Source organism: Moschus berezovskii, chromosome 3, assembly GCF_049115385.1.
Source record: "Moschus berezovskii isolate FMDL1 chromosome 3, NW_MosBer_1.0, whole genome shotgun sequence".
NCBI classification, from domain to species: domain Eukaryota; kingdom Metazoa; phylum Chordata; class Mammalia; order Artiodactyla; family Moschidae; genus Moschus; species Moschus berezovskii.
In genome coordinates this window covers 115,208,262-115,232,397 of record NC_142462.1, presented here as the reverse complement: position 1 = coordinate 115,232,397, position 24,136 = coordinate 115,208,262, and the positions used below count along the sequence as shown (strand labels likewise).

The window sequence follows — 24,136 nt, the reverse complement described above, 5'->3', positions numbered from 1 at the left end:
TTTACTATAGGCATGTTCTCTGAGTGGAAATAGCATTCAGTATCTTATAATAACCTATAATGGAAAATAATCTGAAAAATATATATGTATGTATTAACATATACATATATATAGCTGAATTACTTTGATGTACAACTGAAACTAACACAAGATTGTAAATCAACCCTGCTGCTGCTGCTAAGTTGCTTCAGTCCTGTCCGACTCTGTGCGACCCCATAGACGTTAGCCCAACAGGCTCCCCCGTCCCTGGGATTTTCCAGGCAAGAACACAGGAGTGGGTTGCCATTTCCTTCTCCAATGCATGAAAGTGAAAAGTGAAAGTGAAGTCGCTCAGTCGTGTCTGATGCATCAATTTTAAAAAGAAAAGAAATTAAAAAGACATAGAAAAGTAAACACTATCTCCAATATACTCATTTTCAAGTAATACTTAAATATCTTTGTTAAACATCAGTATGTAATTTCTTTATTCCCAAATTCTAACCATCTAGTGTTTTAACCAATACCGTTCCAAACTGTTTTTTCCAGGGTTGATATGTTACCAAATATAGTAATTTTTGTGATGATTAAAACAACAATTATCCAAGTACACTTTCCCACAAACCTAAACCTTAGGAGAAACCCATGCCAGAGACATAAGGAAAAGGGTGGATAATCACAGATCTGTTCATTCCATTGGTGAATTAGCCTGCAGGCACTCTGATGCCAAAGAGAACAAGACCAGTTCACAAGGATTGGTTGAATAAGAAGAAGTCTTAATACCAAAGTGAGATTACCTATGGTCAAATTACCACAGAATTCAAAATCTCTTGTAAATCTGCTCATTTATTTTCCTTTGGCATATAAATTGCATGTGCTTGTGTGAACTGTGGTTATGTACATTAGGCACAGAATAGAGAAATAAGATTTACACATTTCAAAGCACACCACAATAAAAAAAAAAAAAGATAAGTTACTTTTTACATTCAAACTCCTTCCTTCAACTTTGCCTGCTCAGATCTCACCCCAGCCCTGTTCCCTTGTGCTAAGAATTTCCTCCTAACCCCTCCTCTTGCTTTCAAATGAATTGGCTCTTCCTTCCTCTTCCAATGAGGCTGCTATTCTTAATATTTTTGTGTTCTCTTCTTACTTGTCATGATCACTTTTGTCCTTATCACCTGTTGTCTCTCATCTTTCCTACTTATCTTCCCTGCATTTCCCTTTTCTTCCCTTTGGATCATGCTCTTAGCATACTATCCCATCTCCTTGTAACCACCTGACAGATGTTCTTCCTGGATATTTTTTTTTGTGGTGTTAGTTAACTCCAGGATCTGACCTGTCCTGGAAAGCTGTAGCTTGTATATTGAGCAAGAGTGGGCCCATTGCCTAATTATACACACACATGCACACAAGCTTCATCATGGACCCAATGCATCTTTAGTCAACATATGATAAGCCATCAGTACCATACTAATCACATAGAGACATCAAGATAACCTGCAGCTTTCCACAGGGCTAAACTACAGACCAAACAAAACAAAACTAAGAAAATATTTTAGCCATACTGGGTATAAACTGATTAGCAACACACAATAATTTTATGAGCATGAAGTTGGCCAAAAAAGTAGGTTCAAGTTTTTCTGTAACATCTTGAGGAAAACCCCGAGCGAAGTTTTTTGGCCAACTGAATATACAAGTAGTTTCAAAGCCATTTGAGGTTAGGATCTTGCTCTAATTATTCAGCGTGCTTCTCCAAGTCAATGAAGTGAAATTATGTAGGCTGATGTTTCTGCTGGTCACATCAATATTTAACACCTGTTGGGAATCAAAGAAAAAGTATTGGACATCTGGTGATGAAAGTTTCCTGAAGTTGAACAAAACAGATAGAAGCCAGTGGTCCACAGACACTTTCACAAGTCACTGCCTAGCTTCCAGACCACCCTCGGATTTTCAGGTGAGAAGGGTGTTTCCTAATCCCAAAGAGTACAGAAATCATTCAGTGATAGGGAAAAGACGACAAGACCCTAAATCATGAAACACACAAAGAGAAGCAATTGCACAGACAAATTGGAGAGAAAGTTCTCCTTTCCATTACTCGGAGCTCTCCTTTTGTTCCCCACTTCTCCTATTCCCTCATAGTGCCTTGATGAGTGTCCAGTGAGGGTCGATATTTCAGCGTTTTTTTCTAGGCAAATACTTTCCGTAGTTCCACCACACGTGCAGAAGTCAGCTCGTGCGTCTGCAACAAACTTGGGCAAAGTCCTTTATGAGCTCTTGGTAGAGTTGGGGAAGTTGGTTGACAAGAAAACCACAAACACGAGGAAACAAATAAAAATACAAAACTGAAAGAAAACTTTTGTTTCAGGCCTTGTAATCAGGAAGGAATATGAGAGAAAAATAGTTCTGGGCAAAGCAGGAAGCAAGCACATAAGGAAAGAGCCCGTTTACCGTGAGGCTAGGTATTAGGACCACTACACTGCAGTAATTCCAAGGGGCAGATTTTTCACATATGTAATATTCATGAAATCAAGATCTGTTCTATAATCAACAGCCTAGGAATTACTGTGAACAAGTAGCTCTCCTGACGACTGTTGGTCTGTGTGTGTGTGAACTTCATTATTATTACTGGTATTATGAATGGATGGGCTGCAAACTACTTAAAGATTATTTCAGAAATGAATATAAATCTTGACTGAGAGTAAAATCAAGAAAATACTATGATGAAAACTTCTATGAAGCATATTAAGTGGCTTTGGAGAAAATTTCATAGACAGCAGTGAAAGAATTTTCATGAAATGATATATCACCAATACCTCTGATAATAGAGAGGAAATACCTTAACCAATTATATGCCACATAGTTTCCTTTTAAAATAATAAAGTAATTTAGATAGTAACACAGAAATTTAAATTAAATACTTAATGTAAGTTATTTAATTATGAAATTAAGTATTTAATTTACTTAATTGTTAAACATTAAGTCAAATATTTAAATTATAATTTAAAGTAAATTAAAATTTTACATAGAAATTTAAATCAAAGAAAATGTGTGATACAAATTGGTTAAGATATGGCTAATATCTCCTCACATTCAGAGTTTACTTCTTTTAAATTATTAATACTTTGATGCAGATTTCTCAATGTCCATGTGTCTCGACCCAACATTTTCCCCTGTAGTATCATATTAAAATGATAAAAAATTTCCATTTAAAGGAGTTTTTTAAAGCTTCTGTACTTTTAAAAGTGACTGAACTGAACTGAACTTTTAAAATAGAAGTTTTAAGTGAGAGGAAAGCATTGTATCATACTTTTATAATCTCGTTTTCTTTCTTTGCGGCACACAAAAAAATGTAGCAACCTTTAACTGATGGGTGTCTTATAATTGATGAAAGACAGTAAGTTAAAGCTGTTTGAGAAGAGATCTCTGAGGCAAAGACAAAGTTTTCCTTAAGTTTGCAGACAGGAGGACATACATGCCAGGTAAGGATCCAGACCACCAATTCCAAATGATGACAAACTCTGAATCTTTCCTTCATTTCTATGTTGTCCACTCAGACACCCTGAACACAGAGGGATCCCAGAAAGTCTTTGCAGGAGAGGGTGTTGTTGGGAATGGGAGCAGGCAGGAATTGCACTGGATACCTCAGGGTTGGGAAATAACATTTGGACTTTGAACTGATCACAAACCTGTGTTGTGGAGTTGTAGGAGAAGGTGGGTGTTATAACCGTGCCACTCGCAGAGATGCTGACATTGGAAATGGAGTCACTGCCCACTCCCCAGACCTCAAAGTAGCCCAGTCTCAAAGGGTTTGTATCGCTGATGTATTTGTTGAAAATTATATGACACTGCATCGTATTCTGTCAATTGGAGACAAAAGAAACCAGAGGAGGAGAAAAAAAACAGCAAAATTTGTTCAAATTTCTTACAACCTCTTTTTAGGCACAAATGTAGAGCATGAAATGAGACAATTAAAGAGTGACCTTGTGACCTTGGATAGTGAGAACATGGTTTTAACATTCTGCCTCCTATCGCCAGCCACCACCCAACTTTGCACTGGTTAAATACCAGCAGGCTCTCTAGAGTCACCCCAACTCTAAGGAGACAAAGAATCTCAGCGAGCAGGAACCTTTATATTCCACATGTGGAGAAGTAACAAAGCATGACAATCGTTCCTAGGCAACATAGGAACAAGGGCTAGAAACCATTGAAATGGTCTGCCCATCTTGCTTGGTGAATTGGACTATTACTGATGAAATATGAGTGTGTTTAATCACAGAAAACTTCCTGGGAGCACTTGACATCTCTATCTGAAGTCTAGAGAAAGGGTAAGATAAAAATTAGGGTTAGGACTCTTAAGAGTCCCTTGGACTGCAAGGAGATCCAACTAGTCCATCCTAAAGATCAGTCCTGGGTGTTCATTGGAAGGACTGATGTTGAAGCTGAAACTCCAATACTTTGGCCACCTGATGCAACGAGCTGACTTATTTGAAAAGACCCTGATGCTGGGAAAGATTGAGGGCAGGAGGAGAAGGGGACGACAGAGGATGAGGTGGTTGGATGGCATCACTGACTCAATGGACATGAGTTTGGGTAAATTCCGGGAGTTAGTGATGGACAGGGAGGCCTGGTGTGCTGTGATTCATGGGGTCGCAAAGAGTCAGACACAACTGAGCGACTGAACTGAACTGAACTGAAGATGCAAATTAGTAACATGAACAGTGAAGGAATTCTAGGTGATGATGTATATCCTACGATGTCCAGCACCCTAGCAAGCTGGAAGAACTCTACATTCACCCTTCATAGTCCCAGCCACACTCACCTGGCTGACCGAAAAGTGGGCCAGGTAATAGAGTCCTTTTTCATAGGTATCTGCAAACAGACAACAAAGTAAGCATGACCCGGAACTACACCCTAGAACTCTAATGGCCTCCCTATCTCGGTTGGGAAAGTAGGGATGTTTTTTGTTTGTGATCTTTTTAAATTTAATTTTTCTTCTTTACAGACTTTCATTTTGAGTCAGAATCCGCCCCCAACCTCAGTTTACACAGAATGTCTGAAACGAGTGTATACAGATGCCTCAGTCTAACAGAGTCCCCTCATATAATGGAGTTTTCTAACATGACTCTTAATCCTCTTCTCTTTCTTGTGATTCCCAACCTCTTGGTAGTCACCTCAGAATTCCCGAATTTCTTCTGCTAGAGACACGTATATGCACACACGTGCATGCACACCCACATCACAAACACCACACTGGTGTACCACTGGTCGGTTAACCTTGAGTGGTTTTTAGGCAATTTTTTAAATGCAGTCTCCAGAGAAGAGACTTCTTTGTTCTTATCCTAATTTATGCCCCAGGTCCGGGGAGAATATCTTTAAGGGTGGACTAGCCAAAGCCTTACTATTACAGGCACTCCCCACCACACACCCTAACTCTGTGGCTTCCTCCCTTTTCTCCAGACACTTGCCTCTTTCAGAGCTCCTTCTCACTCTGTCAGAAGGCACTGCCTATCCTCTAGAACTGTGCTGCCTGAGACAGCAGCCACTAGACGAATGCAGCTATTTAAATTTAAATTAATTACAATCAAGCAAAATTTAAGCTTCAGTTGCTCAGATACTCTTGTCACATTCTAAGTGCTCAACGGTCACATATGCCTAATTGCTACCACGTTAGACAACCCAGATATAGATCATTGCCATTGTTGCAGAAAGTTCTATTGTACATCCCTGGGCATAGAAATAACAATAGTACTTGAGACATCCTCCTGAGAGTTTACTAATTCCTGTAAATGTTTAATAGAAACCCCCTCCTCTGAATAATAGCACAGCTGATAGAAGCATTGCTTTTCTTAGTGGAACACATAATTAGGGAATTGCCTTTGAACATAAACCATATATGGAAGTATAGCTCAGTTGGCTGCAAAGCAACATTCTCTACAGCTCCTATAATGCTCTTTTCCACAGTGCATTAGGACACCTAGATAATGGTGAGAGATTCTGAACTAAGCTTCATATAGATGAGGCGCAAAGATCATGTATTATACACTTAGAGTAACAAATGGCTATATTTTAAAATGCACAATTGTCTTAACACATAAAAGGAAATAGCAGTCCTATAAGATATCCAGGACCTTGGTATTGACATGAAGGAACTGGAGGCAGCCCTTACTCACCAATGCTTTGCCCATCATCCCAGAAGAGCCAGCCTTCAGCAGTCCCCTCATCATCCAAGGCGACCTTGAAACCTAAGAATTTCTGACGGCTGCGGTGAGGTAGGAAAGAGACATTGGGTAAAAACAAAGCCACAGCCACAAACCGAGCATTTTTATAAAAACAAAAAGGAAGTGCTTCAAGACATAAACCCTGGGTACTAGGATTCTGGAGACTTGGGATCTAGTTCTAGTTCTGACTCCATAAGCTCGCCAATTTCATGTCAGGAATGAATGAATGAATCAAGGGGAATTTTAAGGCTCTATAAGCTCACAGCAGTTCTACAAGGTCTACAAAGAACTACGAGCAAACGCACTGGATTCCTTTCTTTCCCCACTGTGAGGAAAGCCTAGTGTTTCAATCTTTCTTCCTTCATGACCTAATCGCCACATGTACAGCGAGTTCTGCTTACAGATGTCCTAAGTTCTTCAGTTTTTAACTGAATTTTTGCAGTCAAATAAATAGGACTTCAAGGATTTTAATTTGACATCAGATAGACATGGATTTTAGATAGACGTGGATTTTCGTCTCTGTTCAACTCCCTACTAACTATGTGACTCTAAGTTAATCATTTAACCTCCTGAAGCTTCTCTTTGCTCATCTGCAAAATGGGGATGATAACAGTATTTATACCAAGGGCTTAGTTTTCCTTTTGTTAGGAAAAATAGAAAATCTCTAAATAGAAGTCTCCATATTAGTACAGTTCTAGGCACAGAGCAAGCATTCACCTGATGTCAGCTATTATCAATTATTATATAGGTCTAGAATATATAGGTTATACATTAGGCCTAGAATTTTTAAACCCTGCATACAAGGAATCTTAGCCTCAGTTTCCATCTGGCTTACACAAGTTTTTAGCAATAATTTTCTTAGCAAAGAAACAATTATGATCCAGATGGTCTTCTAAGGTTTTATTGATGTGAACCATTTTTAAAGTCTTTATTGAATTTGTTACAGTATTCTTTCTGTTTCACATTTTGGTTTTTTGAGCAGGAGGTATGTGGGATCTTAGCTGCCTCTCCAGGGATCAAACCCGAACCCCCTGCATTGGAAGGTAAAGTCAAATCAGTGGACCACCAAGGAAGTCCCTGGTGGTGGTAGTGGTTTGGTTGCTAAACCACCTAGACTCTTGCAATCCTGTGGACTGTAGCCTGCCAGGCTCCTGCGTAGTCATTTAAAACTAGCATGAACCATGGTTGCTCCTATTTGACTTCCATTTCAAATGTCACTGTTTAAACCTAACACCTCACCCACTTAGATCTCAAATAGCTGTTTAAGAATTGTTTGAAGAGTACAGAATCCAAAAAATGCTAAAATCCACAGAAGCAAGCAAGCAAACAAACAAAAATGTTTACTTATTATTGGGTTAGCCTAAAAGTTCGTTCAAATTTTTCCACACCATCTTATGGAAAAACCCAAATGAAGGTTTTGGCCAGCCCCATAGAATTGCTTTTGGACCTGAGGGTACAGTTTGCAGATTGGTGGGCTTCGCCAGGATCTGAGTTAACAGGCGTGGAAAAGAGAAATCTGGGGCCCTTGTTCACCTTAAGTGGGTGTTCTGTGCAGGCTCTTGCCAGGGCAGGACGTAGCCCCCACGGACATGAAGATTAATGTGGTCAAGAGGCGCCGGCAAGGACTTCCACTCACCCCGGGATTGAATGTCCACACCCTGTGGGTGAGAAGAAGGTCAGGGATGATAAGGGAACGCCTCTGTCTGGACAATGATCTACAATCCATCTTGTCCACGCTCGGGACCTGCTGCCGTCTGGCATCAGTTATCATGCTTTTCCACGCTCACCACCTGCTGTGTGGGCTCCAAGTTGCCAGGACATCAGGTCAGGATCCTAATCACAGTTGCCTTTCACCCTAGTCTCACTCCACCTTCTGGTTCTGCATCCGGCAGCACTGCCAGAGGAGGCTGAGCGATCCTTTTATTTTATTTGGCTCCTGACTCACTCCCCACGAAGACATGTCCAGACCTTCCCTTTGCTTGGTCCCCACTCTGCTTCCATCTCCTTCCACTGCCCCATGCCCTGCTCTCACCAACTTCACTAACACCTTTGACTCCTGCTGCTGCTGCTGCTGCTCAGTCACTTCAGTTGTGTCCGACTCTGTGTGACCCCATAGATGGAAGCCCACCAGGCTCCCCCTTTCTCCAGGCAAGAACACTGGAGTGGGTTGCCATTTCCTTCTCCAATGTGTGAAAGTGAAGTTGCTCAGTCGTGTCCAACCCTTAGCGACCCCACGGACTGCAGCCTACCAGGCTCCTCCATCCATGGGATTTTCCAGGCAAGAGTATTGGAGTGGCTCGCCATTGCCTTCTCCGCCTTTGACTCCTACTTGACAGAAATCATTAAAGTGAATGGACCTGCTTCACAAATCCTTATCTTTAAGTCGCTGTATCTTCCTTTATGTTTCACATATTGATCTTGCCCCGTATGTGACATGGAGAAGTGGCTCTCACCCCAAGCCATGAATCTCAATTCTTTCCTAACATGTTCTCAAGCTGGAGCCCAGCTTCTCATATTCAGCACTATGGACATTCTGGGCCAGCTCACTCTGTTGTGGGGGCTGTTCTGTGCTTTCTGGATGTTGACCAATGTCCATCCCTTAGAGGCCAGCAGGCTCTCCCCCACCTTCCACCACATTGTGACAACCAAAAATATCCCCAGACTTAGCCAGTGTGCCCTGGTCAGCAAGTCCTCCCATCTGAGAATCGCCACTTTAGAGACAAGGAGCAAAGCTACCATTTCTTCACTTTTGGTCCCTGATGTTCATTCTATACAGATTTGATCTGTATCACATTCCCTGGGTCAGACTCTGTTTCATGGGTGGCCTCAGGACTCCAGAGTCTACAGAACTTAATACAAATTCCAGCCCATATCTCTGGGCTTCTTCAATTTCCTCACCACTATCAAGAGAAAAGTGAATTATATGCTCTCTAATGAGAATTTACTCCAATATCTTATGAATACTGGACTGATGGTTCTACCTTTAAGTGAAACTTGATACATGTAAAACTGTCACAGTTATCTTCTTACCAAATTCTTTATTTCTTTCGATGTTTGTTTTCTCATTCTACTACACATTGTGGCTACATAGGCTATGATACCTTCTCACGATTTTCTTTCTAGTACCTGATGAGTCACAAGCTTGTTTACTTTCGTTTAAATCATTTCTGACTGGGCTCGCCTAAAAAATACCTGTTAAAATATCCATAAAGACATGAGTCTAAGGTCAAATCTTAAAGCAGCACTGTTAAAATAAGAATAGACAACTTAACATGACTTTGCACAGGAGAATTCTCACCAACCGCGTAATCACTGAATATGACTGCAAAGCACTGTTTTAAAAATCCAGTACATAGTCTACACTGTAAGCAAACAAAATGGCCACAAGTGAAGTAGATAAAAACTGATTCACACACTGTATGCTATTCAGCTCAGTTCAGTCGTTCAGTCTTGTCCGACTCTGTGCGACCCCATGAATCACAGCACGCCAGGCCTCCCTGTCCATCACCAACTCCCAGAGTTCACTCAAACTCATGTCCATCGAGTCAGTGATGCCATCCAGCCATCTCATTCTCTGTTGTCCCCGTCTCCTCCCACCCCCCAACCCCTCCTAGCATCAGAGTCTTTTCCAGTGAGTCAACTCGTCGCATGAGGTGGCCAAAGTATTGGAGTTTCGGCTTCGGCCATCAGTCCTTCCAGTGAACACCCAGGACCGATTGTATGCTCTTAGTCTTAACTAAAATAGGTAATCAATAAGACAAGTCAGGATAGTTCCATGCTTCTCCCTGTCCCAATAGTCTACAAACGGTAATGCCCAATATGAGAGAAAGCAAAGAGGCGTGGATAGAAACCAACATCATGGCATGTCCAGTCACACAGGCACAACCAAGCCAGGCAAAAACTCTGAAAAGAGCTATCACCTGCTGATTCTGCAGCTTGTTTAGAGAATCCAAGAGTCTGAGTAGATGAAGGTCCAGCTTTGGCAGAAGTGTATCAGCCTGTCCTGCCTCAAGATACCTGCCCTTTCATCAAACAGGTGGGGCCTGAAGATCAAGAGTAAGCACGCCATGTTGCTTTTGTTTGTTTTTTTTTTTTGCCATGTTGCTTTTGCAGTCAGATGAGCCCAGAAGGGACAGTGGGGGATGAGAGTCCACAACTACCCAGGCAGCAATGAGGAAGAGTCATGATCCCCAGGAAGCGAGAGCCACCAAGATAGGGAGCTAGGAGTCATATTCTTCGCCCACCCTTCACTCAAGCAATTGCTCATTCCCAGTTCCACTGGACAAGCAGCAGAGAAACTGAGCAAAAATGGGAGCTCTCAAAACAAGCAGAGCTTTCTTATTGTTTCTTTTCCTGCTTTCCATCTCTTTGCCTGTCTGTTCTACTTTCTGGGTAATTTCCTAGAGTGTACCTTATAATTTCCTTTTAAGCAAAATTCCTGCATCGTGCCTTTAATTTGCAAGGATTGCTTTGTGAGTATGTCTTGTTTAAAGCATGCTTTCTTATTTTAGGCATATCTTCTCATCTTTCTGAGGAAACAAATTTTCTAGTTAACTTCTTACAGAAAATTATACAAGTAACAAGTACACAGCTCAATAAAGTTTTACCAAGTGAACACGCCCATGAAACCACCTAGATCAATGAGTGACTATTACCAGCGTCTCAAATGGCTCTCTCCTCCCCTCTCATAATAGTCACCACACCAAAGGCAGCAGCTTTTCTGATTTTTATCACTTTTGCCTGGTTTTGAACTTGTATTTCATAAATGGAATCATACATTCTTTACTGTTTTGTACCTGGCTATTTGTGCTCAAGGTTTTGTTTGTGATATTTATTATCTTTATTTGTGTAGCAACACTTTATTAGTATTTAGTTTTAACAAGAGAATACAATCTACTTATCCATTTTACTATTGATGGACATTTGACTTACTTTCAGTTTTTTGCTCTTTTACAAATCTTGCTGCTATGAAACATTCTTGGACTTTTTTGGTAAAATATATACACTCTACAACTAAATCTGTAACATTATCATTTCTTCCCAGATATACATTAACATATGCATAGTTATATAATTAATTGGTATATATTATATAATTGATTTATAATAAATAGTGATATATATGCAATATTAATTATATAATTAAATAACATATAATTATGCATGGTTGCTTTCACACATAGGAGAAGGAAATGGCAACCCACTCCAGTGTTCTTGCCTGGAGAATCCCAGGGAAGGGGGAGCCTGGTGGGCTTCCGTCTATGGGGTCACACAGAGTCGGACACAACTGAAGTGACTTAGCAGCAGTAGCAGCTAATACATAATTATATAATGAAGTAGGTATTAACTATACAGTTAGCATATAATAGATAGTGATATGCTATCTAAAATATCTTAGTTCAAGTTTGCTTTTATTTTCTGAATTGACAATATTATTTTAATATAATCTGGGAGAATATAAAAAGATAACAATAAAAAGCATTTCTGAAAAAGGATGATGACATATTGATCTATCATATTATACCTATTTACAAAACCCTAAACAATCTACCAAAAAGAAAAAAAGAATCAAACTCTGACTTCTCTGTATCCCAGGAAAAGGTCCCTGCTGGAAGCTTCTGTAGAAGACTCTGTTTCCCCAGCTGAGTCTCTGCGGTTCAGACTAACCCCAAAAAGCTGTATGAGGGAGAAGGTTGTGTTCCTTCCCCTTTTATAAATGCAGTTACGTTACACCAGCTCGCAGGAGTCAGGTCTTATACTTCTATGTACCTTTTACACACTGCCAAGGACCTTGCTTACCTTAGAAAGTACATTCAACACCCTTTGGGCATCTCTACTATAAAAGGTTTCTCAAGAGGCAGGTCTTGCTTTCTCCATGATCCAGCGGATGTTGGCAATTTGATCTCTGGTTCCTCTGCCTTTTCTAAAACCTGCTTGAACATCTGGAATTTCATGGTTTACATATTGCTGAAGCCTGGCTTGGAGAATTTTGAGCATGACTTTACTAGCGTGTGAGGTGAGTGCAATTGTGCGGTAGTTTGAGCATTCTTTGGCAAGGTATGTAAAAAGACAGAGAGAAAAAGGCTCCTAATACTTATGAACGTCCAGTCTAACAGGGAGGATATAAATAAAAAAACATAGTTTCCAGCACAACTTCAAGCATATTTCTAGTGTCTGCCATTATATAGCACTGTTAAAAGTGGTGGTATAAGGAAAGAGACAAACTAACAAATAAAGAACACCCACAAAAAGCCAGGTACTACAGGAGATGCCTTCATGCATTTCACAACTCTGTGAGGAAAGTGGTCTTTCCCCATGTGGAGGTGAGAAAATGGAGGCCATAAGGTTAAAAGTGACTCGTTCAAGACCACACAAGTGGGCTACAGAGACGGAATTTGACCTGAGATCTGTCAGAGTCTGTCAGAGTCTGAAGACTGTGAGTGCTATCGTTTTCCCAGGTTCTATAGAGGCAAGCAGAAAAACTTACCGTGTAGTAATCATACCAGCGGGCTCTAGGGAAATATGCAGTGACATCTCTGGCGTTCTACAATTAAACAAAAATAAGGTGTGAGTGCAGTAGGCTTAGCTACGGAGGGCAGAGTAACCTATTTGCATAGTAGAGGAGCCAAAACAACAGTAATGGCCTTGGACCCACAGACCTCTCATCGCTAGAGGTCACCGGTGTTGGGAATGGCTTCCTTCCCTGCCCTCTTCTCAAACTGGGAGATTTGCCTAACCAAAAGTGGTGGCTTCTGTAAAACTCTTTGGTATCCGGAACTTACAGAGGGAAAAAAAAAGCATCATTTGCCTATAGGCTTATCCCATACCCTCTTCAAAGAGACAAACTGAGGTTGGGTCTAGAGCAGAAAAAAGAAAAATTGCAGGTTTATGGACATCAATACTTCAGAAATTATGATTAGTGCAATACATTTTAGAGAAAATCCAGTTAACTGATATTTTAGTCAGAAGTCTAATCATCAATAAAAGAAGTAAAGAAATAGCTGCCTGAGGACCTCTTCTGGAGGAAGGGAAGGGCTGGCCAGTGATGACCTTATACACATTGCTGTAAAAAATTCTTCTGAAAAGTTTCTCTTTAACAGTGACAGAGGATAGGAAGGATTTCTTTGTATTAATAGTACTGACCCCACCTGACTCCTACTCATTTCAATTAAAGAAGAAACGATTATATCTTCAAGTATAACGGAGGGGTTTTTCCTTCTCGACTGTTCAATGAATCAGAACTTGATATGCTGATTTTAAAGATGAGGGAGCTGAAGACCGGGACATATAAGTGAAGGACTTCAGTTCAGAGGGAGAAGAGACAGAGGCGGGCAAAGAATTAAAAAACCACATCTCAGGACCCCAATCCGATGAGGCCTATTCTCCTTAACCAGTCTCTGGCCTCACAGTCGGGATCCCCTATTCATCAGAGGCCTCCATACTCACAGCCTCCAGGACAGGGCTGACCAGAAAGGCTGGGCCCAGCAGGAACTGACTGTCTACATCCCAGGTCACCCGGTCTGACACAAACCTGGGGAGGGAAACCAAGGTATCACAGTTAGGACACCCCCCTACAGGATGCCAGGTCAAGGCCTTAAAGAAACTCCTCAAATTCAGACCTAAGTTGGAAATCCAGCTGCATTCTATGCCATCTTTATTCTTTCCCTGCTGCTGCTGCTGCTAAGTCACTTCAGTCGTATCCGACTCTGTGTGACCCCATAGATGGAAGCCCACCAGGCTCCCCTGTCCCTGGGATTCTCCAGGCAAGAACACTGGAATGGGTTGCCATTTCCTTCTCCAATGTGTGAAAGTGAAAAGTGAAAGCGAAGTCGCTCAGTCGGGTCCGTAGCGACCGCACAGACTGCAGCCTACCAGGCTTCTTTCCCTGCTGCTGCTAAGTCACTTCAGTCGTGTCCGACTCTGTGTGACCCCATAGATGGCAGCCCACCAGGCTCCCCCGTTCCTGGGATTCTCTAGGCAAGAACACTGGAGTAGGTTGCCATTTCCTTCTCCAATGTGTGAAAGTGGAAAGGGAAAAGTGAAAGTGAAGTCGCTCAGTCGTGTTCGACCCTTAGCGACCCCACGGACTGCAGCCTACCAGGCTCCTCCATCCATGGGATTTTCTAGGCAAGAGTACTGGAGTGGCTTGCCATTGCTTTCTTTCCCTAGGTCTACCTTAATCAGATACATAGTCACTTTCCACATGTTATGTTCTTCAAACCCTGAAATGGTTGGGTTTAGACATGTTCTCCCCTATCAACATCTCCAACTTCTTCACCTTCAGTGCAAGATATTCTGGCCTTCATTCCTCAGATATCCCCCTGGAATACCTTCTTTTATGATGTGAGCTACTACAAATGCCCAAATTAGAAAGAAATTATTCTATGTTGTATTGTCTATCATGTTGAATTTTTAAAAATACTCAGTAGCCTTTTATCAAAGAGTGAAGGTGTGACTGACACCATGCTTAAAAGAGTCATAATGTATGGTCTGTGCCTAGAGAGCTTTTGGCAAAGACAGTCATGTCTTTAATTTGGAAGAATTCCGCAACAGCTACTATAGAGAAGGAAATTATCACAGTCATTGGGATCCCGCTGGACACTCACTCACGGAGGGGAAATTATCACAGTCATTGGGATCCCGCTGGACACTCACTCATGGAGGAGAGGCCGCACGACGGTGCTGCCCTCTGTGTTGGCCTTGTGCATCAGGGTGTACAAATACGGCAACAGGGCGTATCTGGTCTCCAGGACACGCTTAGAGATTGTCACGAAGGTGGAATTCCAGGACACGGGGTCTTGCCTCTAAGGAGAAAAAAAAGTGTTCAGTGCTTAGGGGACCTAGGGGACTTAAAGAGATCACTGAATGGTTAGTCCAAATGAAGATCACACACAGCTAAACCAGCGATGACAACAGACAAAGCTCAGCGAATACGTTTAATAGACTGAAAGAAATCACTGAAGCCTTCCCAGGACAGTTGAAACACTTTCTCATAAGAAACTGGGCTGGGTGCGGGGGGTACATATCTGGTACAATGCCCAAACCAAAGAATAATCTGAAGAACATTGAGGAGTATGATTCATTGAAATGTGAAGATTCTTTCATCTATCTGTTGGCTATTGGTATATCTTTTTTTGGAAAACTGTCTATTCCGTTCTTCTGCCCACTTTTATTTTATTTTATTATTTATTTATTTTTTGTACATAGTTTTATTTTTATTTATTTTATTTTTTTATTCTTTTTTTAATTGGAGGCTAATTATTTTACAATATTATGTTGGTTGGTTTTCTGCCCATTTTTAATTCAGATTGCAGGATGGACAGAGACGGATTGTCAGTCAAAGTATAAAAACTTCTTGTTGAAGTTAAATATTTCTGGTGATTAAATATGCAGCATGGTGCCTATCGCTAATGACTGTTGTTGTTCAATTGCTAAGTCATGTCCAATTCTTTGAGACCCCATGGGCTGCCACACACCAGATTTTCCTGTCCTCTTCCCTGTCCGTCACTATCTCCCAGAGTTTGCTCAATACTTAGTTTTATATATAGCTAACAATACTATATAAATAGGGCTTCCCTGGTAACTTAGTGGTTAAAGAATTAGCCTGCCATTGCAGGAGACATGGGGTCAGTCCCTGGGTCAGGAAGATCCTCTGGAGGAGGAAATGGCAACCCACTCCAGTATTCTTGCCTGGGAAAATTCCATGGACAGAGGAGCCTGGTAGGCTACAGTCCATGTGGTCACAGAGTCCAACATTACTTAGTGACTAAACAACAACAAATCTGTATTATAAACTTGAAAGTTGCTAAGAGTATAAATGTTAAATGTTCTCGCCACAAAAAAGGAATGGCAATTATATGAGGTGATTGAGGTGTTAACTGACCCTACTGTGGTAATAATTTCATAATATATTTCACGCTTTTTTTTAAAGGAACAAAAGAGTTTAATTTCACTGCGGATGCTGATTGTAGCCATGAAATTAAAAGACGCTTACTCCTTGGAAGGAAAGTTATGACCAACCTAGATAGTATATTAAAAAGCAAAGACATTACTTTGCGAACAAAGGTCCATCTAGTCAAGGCTATGGTTTTTCCTGTGGTGATGTATGGATATCAGAGTTGGACTGTGAAGAAAGCTGAGCGCCAAAGAATTGATGCTTTTGAACTGTGGTGTTGGAGAAGACTCTTGAGAGTCCCTTGGACTGCAAGGAGATCCAACCAGTCCATTCTAAAGATCAATCCTGGGTGTTCATTGGAAGGACTGATGCTAAAGCTGAAACTCCAATACTTTGGCCACCTCATGTGACGAGTTGACTTACTGGAAAAGACTCTGATGCTGGGAGGGATTAGGGGTGGGAGGAGAAGGGGACGACAGAGAATGAGATGGCTGGATGGCATCACCAACTCGATGGAGGTGAGTTTGAGTGAACTCTGGGAGTTGTGATGGACAGGGAGGCCTGGCGTGCTGTGATTCATGGGGTCGCAAAGAGTCGGACACGACTGAGCAACTGAACTGAACTGAACTGAAGGGTTTAATGGTTTATAAGATGTCCTTGGGGAATATAAACAACATCGTGTGCTATGTCTGACTCTTTGCGACTCTATGGACTATAGCTTGCCAAGCTCCTCCGTCCGTGGAATTTTTCAGGCGAGATACTGGAGTGGGTTGCCATTTCCTTTTCCAGGGGAGCTTCCCGACCCAGGAATTGAACCTTCATATCTTGCATCTGTGCATTGGCAGGCAGAGTCTTTACCACTGCACTACCTGGGAAGCCTATCCATTACTTGTAGCTCAAATGGGAGTCTGTGTTCCTGGTGAACTTTTGAGCTCTGAGCTTAATGTCCTACCCTGGTCCCAATGGTATTGTGATTCCTTGCGAAGGGGTAGAAGGCCCCTAGTTGCATCCAACGAGCACACATTTCATATTCAGCATCTTGAAAGAATCCACAAATATCTGCTCCTGTCTGAAACGAGATAGAACAAAATGGGCCAATTAATGATTTCTGAAAGATGTCACCATCTGCATCATGATTAGCAGTGGTCCAAAGAACACCACAGGGACTTCCCTGGTGGTCCAGTGGTTAGAGTCCCCCTTGCAATGCAGGTGACAAGGGTTCAATCCCTGCTCGGGAAACTAAGATCCCACAAGCTAAAGAATAACCAAGCCCACGTGCCGCAACTACTGGGTCAGTGTGCTGCAAGGAGAGATCCCACATGCTGCAACCAAGACCCAAGGCAGCCAGATAAATTAAAAAATACCTTTTTTTTTTCTAAAAAAACAAAAAAGGACACTTACGTAGGATATACCAAAGAGACTAAACTCCATCATGCCTGCAAAAGAACCATAGTTGGGTCAGACAAGACGCTCATGACCTGCCTCCTCCTCCCTCCCCAGAGAATCCTTGATCCACGATCCTGACTCCTCTCCCACCAGCAGCCCACACACCAATGATTGACTTCTTCAGCTGGTCCCACGCGGCCGTGTTGTCACCCAGCCAGTGTCCTCCCCAGCGGCCAGAAGAAGGGAAAGTGGAGCGAGTGATGACGATCCCTCGCTGTCCCGTCACCTCCTGCACGGCTCTGCTCAGAGGGGGACAAGGGGGTGACTTAGGGCAGAGCAGGGGAGAAGAGCCTGCAGCTCCTGAGCCTACTGCTCAAGGACAAAGCATCTCATGTATCCCAGAAGGGAATATGGAAAACTGGGTCATGAGGTCCTGACTGACTGATTCAAGGTGATGAAGATAATATTAAAACCTGTGTCTTTATATGGCATTTTACAAAGTTTATAAAAACTACAGAATGTAATAGACTCACTGGATCACCTAAAAATAATAGCTAGTCGCTGAATCTTGCTATCTATTTACTCAATACTCAATTTAATATACTGGGGAAAAAGAAGGTGAATTCCTGTATAAGGCTTTCCTTAGGATAATTCTTATTAAGCATGGACTGAGCACACAAAATGAGGCAGGGATGATCCAGTGGAACACCAGTTGGCTAGCCAACGGGAATGACAAAATAAATAAATAAATAAATCCCAATAGAGATGAGTCACTTCTGAAGTCAAGGAAAGAGGTACCCAGTCCTCTGTGTTCCCTTCTAATAGCTAAAGTTACTATAGCATCATCCACACCCTGTGATGATTGCCTGTGTCTCCGTGTGTGTTTCCTCCATGAGGACGATTAGCCTTTCACCAGCACAACCAGCTCTTATTTAAGTCTGTCCTCCTCACTAGGATCACAGGATATGGCTCCATGCTCATGAATGTCTAATGCTGGGTTGGCCAAAGTGTCCACTGGGGTTTTTCTATATGATATTACAGAAAAACCCAAACTTTATGGCCAACCCAGTAAATGAGAATTGCTATAGAGCTATAATTAAAAGCTACCAACTCTTGATGTGAAGAACCGACTCACTGGAAAAGACCCTGATGATGAAAAGACTGAAGACAGGAGGAGAAGGGGATGACAGAGGATAAGATAGTTGGATGCCATCACTGACGCAATGGACATGAGTTTGAGTAAACTCCAGGAGTTGGTGATGGACAGGGAAGCCTGTGTGCTGCAGTCCATGGGGTTGCAAAGAGTTGGACACAACTGAGCGACTGAACTCTTGGAAGAGAGAATGAAAGGAGGATCAGGGTAGCTTCCCCAGTCCCAGGCTGTCCCCTCAGGCTGTCCCAACTGGAGAAGGGGGATGACGACTCACTCGTATGTGGGTCTGGTCTGGGCCCACCCGTAGAGGCTGTGCACGTCGTAGTGGCGCACCGGTGAGCCGTCAGGCAGGACCTGCTGGCTCTCCATGCACAGGGTCTTGCTGCTCAGGCCCTGGTACCTGGACTCCAGATCTGAGGAGAAAGATCTAGCAATGTGACATTGACTCCTGCCTGATCCTGTTCGGCCTTGACCTTGCTTCACGGGACTGAAGCAAGGCAGTGTCTGGCTCGCAAGGCTCAGCCGACCTCTTTTCCCCAGCGTCCTGGAATGTCCCTGGATCTCAGTTACAGTGGCACCTGCAGCTGTTGTCAGCAGCCAGGACCCCGGAGGAGAAAGCAGTGGCATGCGGAGGACACAGTTGTCAAACACGGACAGGCTCCAGCCAAGCTTCCAGCATGCACATTATTTCACATCATTCTCATCATGATTCTTTGAAGAAGATATCATGATCTTCCTTACACAGTTTAAAAAACTGAGATTTGGAAAGAGCCAGTCATCTGCTGAAGGTCATACCACTCACAGAAAAAATAATAACTGGATCCAAGACATGAACACAAGTACAGTGCCAAAGTCGCTGACTCCATGGTAAGGGGAGGCTGTTACTGTCCACCCACTGGTGAAACCACAAATTCCTGGGGAGGGACTCACATGAGACTGCGGGAGTAAGACACTGAGCTATACAGTCTGTTGGAGACATGACCACTGTTGAGTGTTTCCTGAAAAAAACTGAGAAATTCACTCAAAGGGGCCAATAACTTACCCACACCCAACTGGGTAAAGTTCTCAGGAATGGACTTGTTACTTTGCCGCCCTCCCCCACCCCCCTGCAAAATAGAGCATCAGTCAGGATGTCCCTGAGCATCAGGGTAAATGCCAGGTTGCTGGGCTCTTGTGGGACTCACTCCCTGCACCCATGAAGCTGACAATAGAGAAGGAAAAGGGTCCTCACGTGGCATATAGGGAGGGTGGTTCAGAGTGGCATTCTTGCAGCCTGGAGGGACTGCTCCATGCACGAAGCTTGCTGGTTCATTCATATCCTAGAAATATCAAACCCGCAAATATTTTACTTTTAAAAGAGTTACATCCTGTCAACCCAGAGACAAGGAAGCAGAGAGCACATTGTTCACCGTCCAGTAGTTTCATAGGTACCAGCCCAGGGAAGATTCATCAAATTCAGCTTGAGAAAGATCAGGGAAGCCCTACAGAATGACTGGCTAGAGGTTTGAAAAAATTCTCACTGCGTGTGTAAAGTAGGCTCGGTTCCAAGGAATTCCTGGTTATCACCTTGGACTTTGATAGCCAGAACTTCAGACAAGGTTCAAGATAAGGGAGTATCAGAGTAGGCCGGTCCTGACTGGAAGAGCTGCAGACTGATACGTTCAAAGTCTTGCCTGGATGACTATTACCTCTTCGGATTAAAGGTCAGGGATACATATGCTGAGGCACGCAGAGAAAGAAACGCAGCTGTCCCCATGTACACAGACACAAACATGCACACTTACAATCCACAAGCCATCGAACTTCAAGCTCTTCTCTGGTTCCCGTGGATTGGTGTACAGTTCTGTCAACTCCCTCTTCCACCATGCAATGGTTGAATTACGGAAAAAGTCTGGAAAGGCCACAAATGCCCGGTATTTCTGTAAGAAGGAAATATAATTTATTTGTCCCAAATAAATATATTAGACAGAAAATTGGCATTTCCTGAAAGCTTAACTTACAAAACCTGTACTGTGTGGTGATAGTTAATCCAAACAGAGCTTAAGCAATGTTCTTAGCTTATTTGAAATACAATGAATGCAAAGAATAGAAATGAGCACAAATGAAACCCCTTCTTATCATCTGGAAAGCATTCATGGCCTGTTTTCCTCTTTGTATCAACACGAATGGTAGCTACCAACACCCTGAACTCACTATTTCATCTGTTAGATACCCACTCCTCAACCTCTGTCCTGAAGTTTCCTAAGCTCTCCTCAAAGACAAAGCATGAACCAGGGAGACTGCTGTTTGAAGCGGGCGGAGAGCAGATGTATTGTCAACAGGTTGGAAAGAAACATCCAGGTGATTTTCCCCTATTTCATTCTCGGGAGGAAAAGGGGGTAAGAGGTAAGGTTGCATTTTATTGCATTAAACTATCTAACAGATATGTATCTTGGTTTTCTATGGTATCAGAGTCACTTGAAAAGTGCAGTGTCAATACTTATTGTGTGACTTAGGCTTTAAATATCTACATTATTTCATGTAATTCTTACCCTAATTCTATGAAGAAGAATTAATCGTGTGTCAACTAAATTGGAAGAACTTAAAGAGAAAGTTTCAACTCCCCTTTTTCTTATCTTCTTCAAATGATAAAAACAGTGTCTTTATTTTAACCTGGAAAATGGACCCAAGGTATAACTGCAGAACTATAACCCTTTGGAGAGGAAGGCCTTTACTGACCCTTGTATTCCCCCACCACGCTGAGCTTGCTGCTGCTGCTAAGTCACTTCAGTCGTGTCCGACTCTGTGTGACCCCATAGACGGCAGCCCACTAGGCTCCCTTAGAAACTGCATAATTGTGAATTCACTTCGCTTAACAATAGCAAATCTTCACAAATTTCTACATGACTATGATGCTTGTTATGGACCTTTATGGTCCTTTGTATGTCTTAGTAAATCGGTTCCTCTGTGCTCATCAGTGTATTTCAAGAGTTAAAAGCTAAATAATGCTGGTGGCAAGGGTGTAGGTGACGTGGGAACAACAGAAAGAGGACTTGGACTAGGGAACCTCCAGTTCTGATACAGAACAGATAATAGGCAAGTGGAAAACCAATGTCTAGATAAAAGATGACAAGGAACAGCAAGAAAAGTAAAAGGATCGGCACACAGGGATCCGGCTCACAGAGAACGTCACGGTGTCGAGTCACATCGTTGAGCACCTTGTGAAGGGGAAGCATGTCACGAAGGCCTTTTTTGTTAGAAGATGGAGGCAGAAATATGGAAACAAGGAAACAGAACCTCTCACCAGAAACAGAGAGCCCAGCTCAGGCAGAGGAGGAGAGCGCAGGATTAGAGCAGACAGAGTCAGTACCAGTCGTGTCTGAGAGGTAACTGAATCTCAAGGGAGCTGCAAGTGAGCGATTGACCATCTTGATTTATGAACCCACTAAAAGGGCTCTTGCCCATGAAATGAAGAAAATGCTGCTGTTCTCCTGGTTCTGCCTCACTTCAGTCTGCGTTCCACTCTTGCTTCACTGCTTCTGCGATGCTATTTTCCCTCATCCGCAACCCACAATGCACCCACCGGGCCTCATTTCTTTACAGGGAAACAATAACAACAACTGGCATAAAAATAGGCACATTGATCAGTAGAACAGAAAAAAAAAAAGCCCAGAAATAAACCCGTGCATATGCAGTCAGTTAATCTTTGACAAGGATGCAAGGAACATAAATGGGGAAAGAATAGTCTTCTATTAACAGTGTTAGAAAAACAGGAAGAGAATTCCCTGGTGGTCCAGTGGTTAAGACTCCATGCTTTCACTGCTGAGGGCCTGGATTCAATCTCTGATTAGGGAACAAAGATCCTACAAGCTGGGTGGAGTGGGCAAAACAGAGAAAAGAAAAATGCAAATATCCCCATGCAAAAGAATGGAACTGGGGCTTCCCTTGTGGCTCAGTGGTAAAGAATGCAATGAAAGCCAGTGCAGAAGACACGGGTTTGATCCCTGATCCGGGAGACCGCATGTCACAACCATTGAGGCTATACTCCAGAGTTCAGGAACCGCAGTGACCGAAGCCCGCGTGCCCAGAGCCCATGCTCCACAACAGGGGAAGTCGCCACAGTGAGAAGCCAACATCACAACTAGAGAGGGGCCCCCGCTTGTCCCGACTGGAGAAAAGCCTGTGCAGCAACCAAGACCCAGCACAGCCAAAAAAAAATTTAAAAAGAATGAAACTGGACTCCTATCTTATACTGCTCATAAAACTTAATTCAAAATGAATTAAAGATTCAAAAGTAAGACCTGAAACCATAAAACTTCTAGAAGAAAATACAGGGAAAAGCTCCTTGACACTGGTCTTGGCAATGAGATTTTCGATTTGATGACACCAAAAGTACTAGCAACAAAAGAAATTAAGTGAGAATACATCAAACTAAAAAGCTCCTCCACAAAAACAATCAACACAATGAAAAGGCAGCCTACAGAAGAGGAGAAAATAGTTAACAGGCAAACAGCCAATGAGTTAATACTTTAAATACATATGGAAGCTATAAACTCAATAACAAGGAAAATAACCCACAAATAAATTGCTTTTAAAATGGACAAAAGACCTAAATAGACATATTTGCAAAGAAGGCCTACAAATGGCCAACAGATACATGAAAAGTTTCTTAATATCACTAATCATTAAGGAAATGCAAATCAAAACCACAATTATTAGCTGTTTCAACAGCTTTTATGAAAAAGATGACAGATAATAAGTGTTGGCAAACATGTGAATAAAAGGGACTCCTTGGACACTGTAGGTGGGGATATAAGCTGGTATAGCCAGAAAATATATACAGAAAATACTAGGGATTTCCCTCAAAAAATTAAAAATAGAACTACCAACTGATCCAGCAATCCTACTTCTGGGTATATCTTCTAAAGAAAGCAAAATTAGTATCTTAAAGAGATATGTCCCATGTTCACTGAAGCATTACTCACAATAGCCAAGATGTTGAAATAACCTAAGTGTCTGCCCACAGATGACTGGATAAAGAACATGTGGTACGTATGTGTGTGTGTATGCAGTGGAATATCATTCAGCCATGATAAAGAAGGAAAACTTGCCATTTGCAATAACATGGATAGCCTAGAAGGCACTATTCTAAGTGAAATAAGCCAGATATAGAAAACTGTTATGATCTCACATATGTGGAATCTGAGAAAAATAAGCTGAACTCAAAGAAACAGAGTAGAACAGTGATTACCAGATGCCAGGAGGAGGGGAAATGAGGAGATGCTGGTCAAAGGTTGAAGCCTTCATTTATCAGAGGGATGAGTTCCTGGATGTGGTGATTACAGTTATTAATACTGTATTGCATACTTAAACGGTGCTAAGAGAGTAGATTCTCCCCACATACATACACAAATGACAACTATGTGAAATGATGGATGTGTTAATTCACTTGATTCTGGTAATCATTTCATGATCTACATGTATATCAAACGATCACATTGTATACTTCACATATATACAGTTTTATTT

At 42.1% G+C, this 24,136-nt stretch overlaps 1 protein-coding gene across 1 annotated transcript in view; it reads right to left on the bottom strand.

Moving 5' to 3' along the window:
- Window positions 1-804: 804 nt before the first annotated feature.
- The window catches only part of MGAM (maltase-glucoamylase), a 102,740-nt gene continuing 79,408 nt past the window's right edge, over window positions 805-24,136 (bottom strand). The window contains exons 35-48 of the mRNA XM_088834699.1: window positions 20,413-20,547; window positions 19,860-19,947; window positions 18,903-19,041; window positions 17,641-17,774; window positions 17,491-17,525; window positions 17,042-17,158; window positions 14,850-14,998; window positions 13,641-13,725; window positions 12,682-12,738; window positions 7,728-7,852; window positions 6,147-6,235; window positions 4,796-4,845; window positions 3,663-3,833; window positions 805-1,791 (exon numbers count right to left, since the gene is read on the bottom strand). Coding sequence (XP_088690825.1) covers window positions 1,708-1,791; window positions 3,663-3,833; window positions 4,796-4,845; window positions 6,147-6,235; window positions 7,728-7,852; window positions 12,682-12,738; window positions 13,641-13,725; window positions 14,850-14,998; window positions 17,042-17,158; window positions 17,491-17,525; window positions 17,641-17,774; window positions 18,903-19,041; window positions 19,860-19,947; window positions 20,413-20,547 — 1,458 coding nt within the window. The 3' untranslated portion in view covers window positions 805-1,707. The remainder of the gene's footprint in view (window positions 1,792-3,662; window positions 3,834-4,795; window positions 4,846-6,146; window positions 6,236-7,727; window positions 7,853-12,681; window positions 12,739-13,640; window positions 13,726-14,849; window positions 14,999-17,041; window positions 17,159-17,490; window positions 17,526-17,640; window positions 17,775-18,902; window positions 19,042-19,859; window positions 19,948-20,412; window positions 20,548-24,136) is intronic.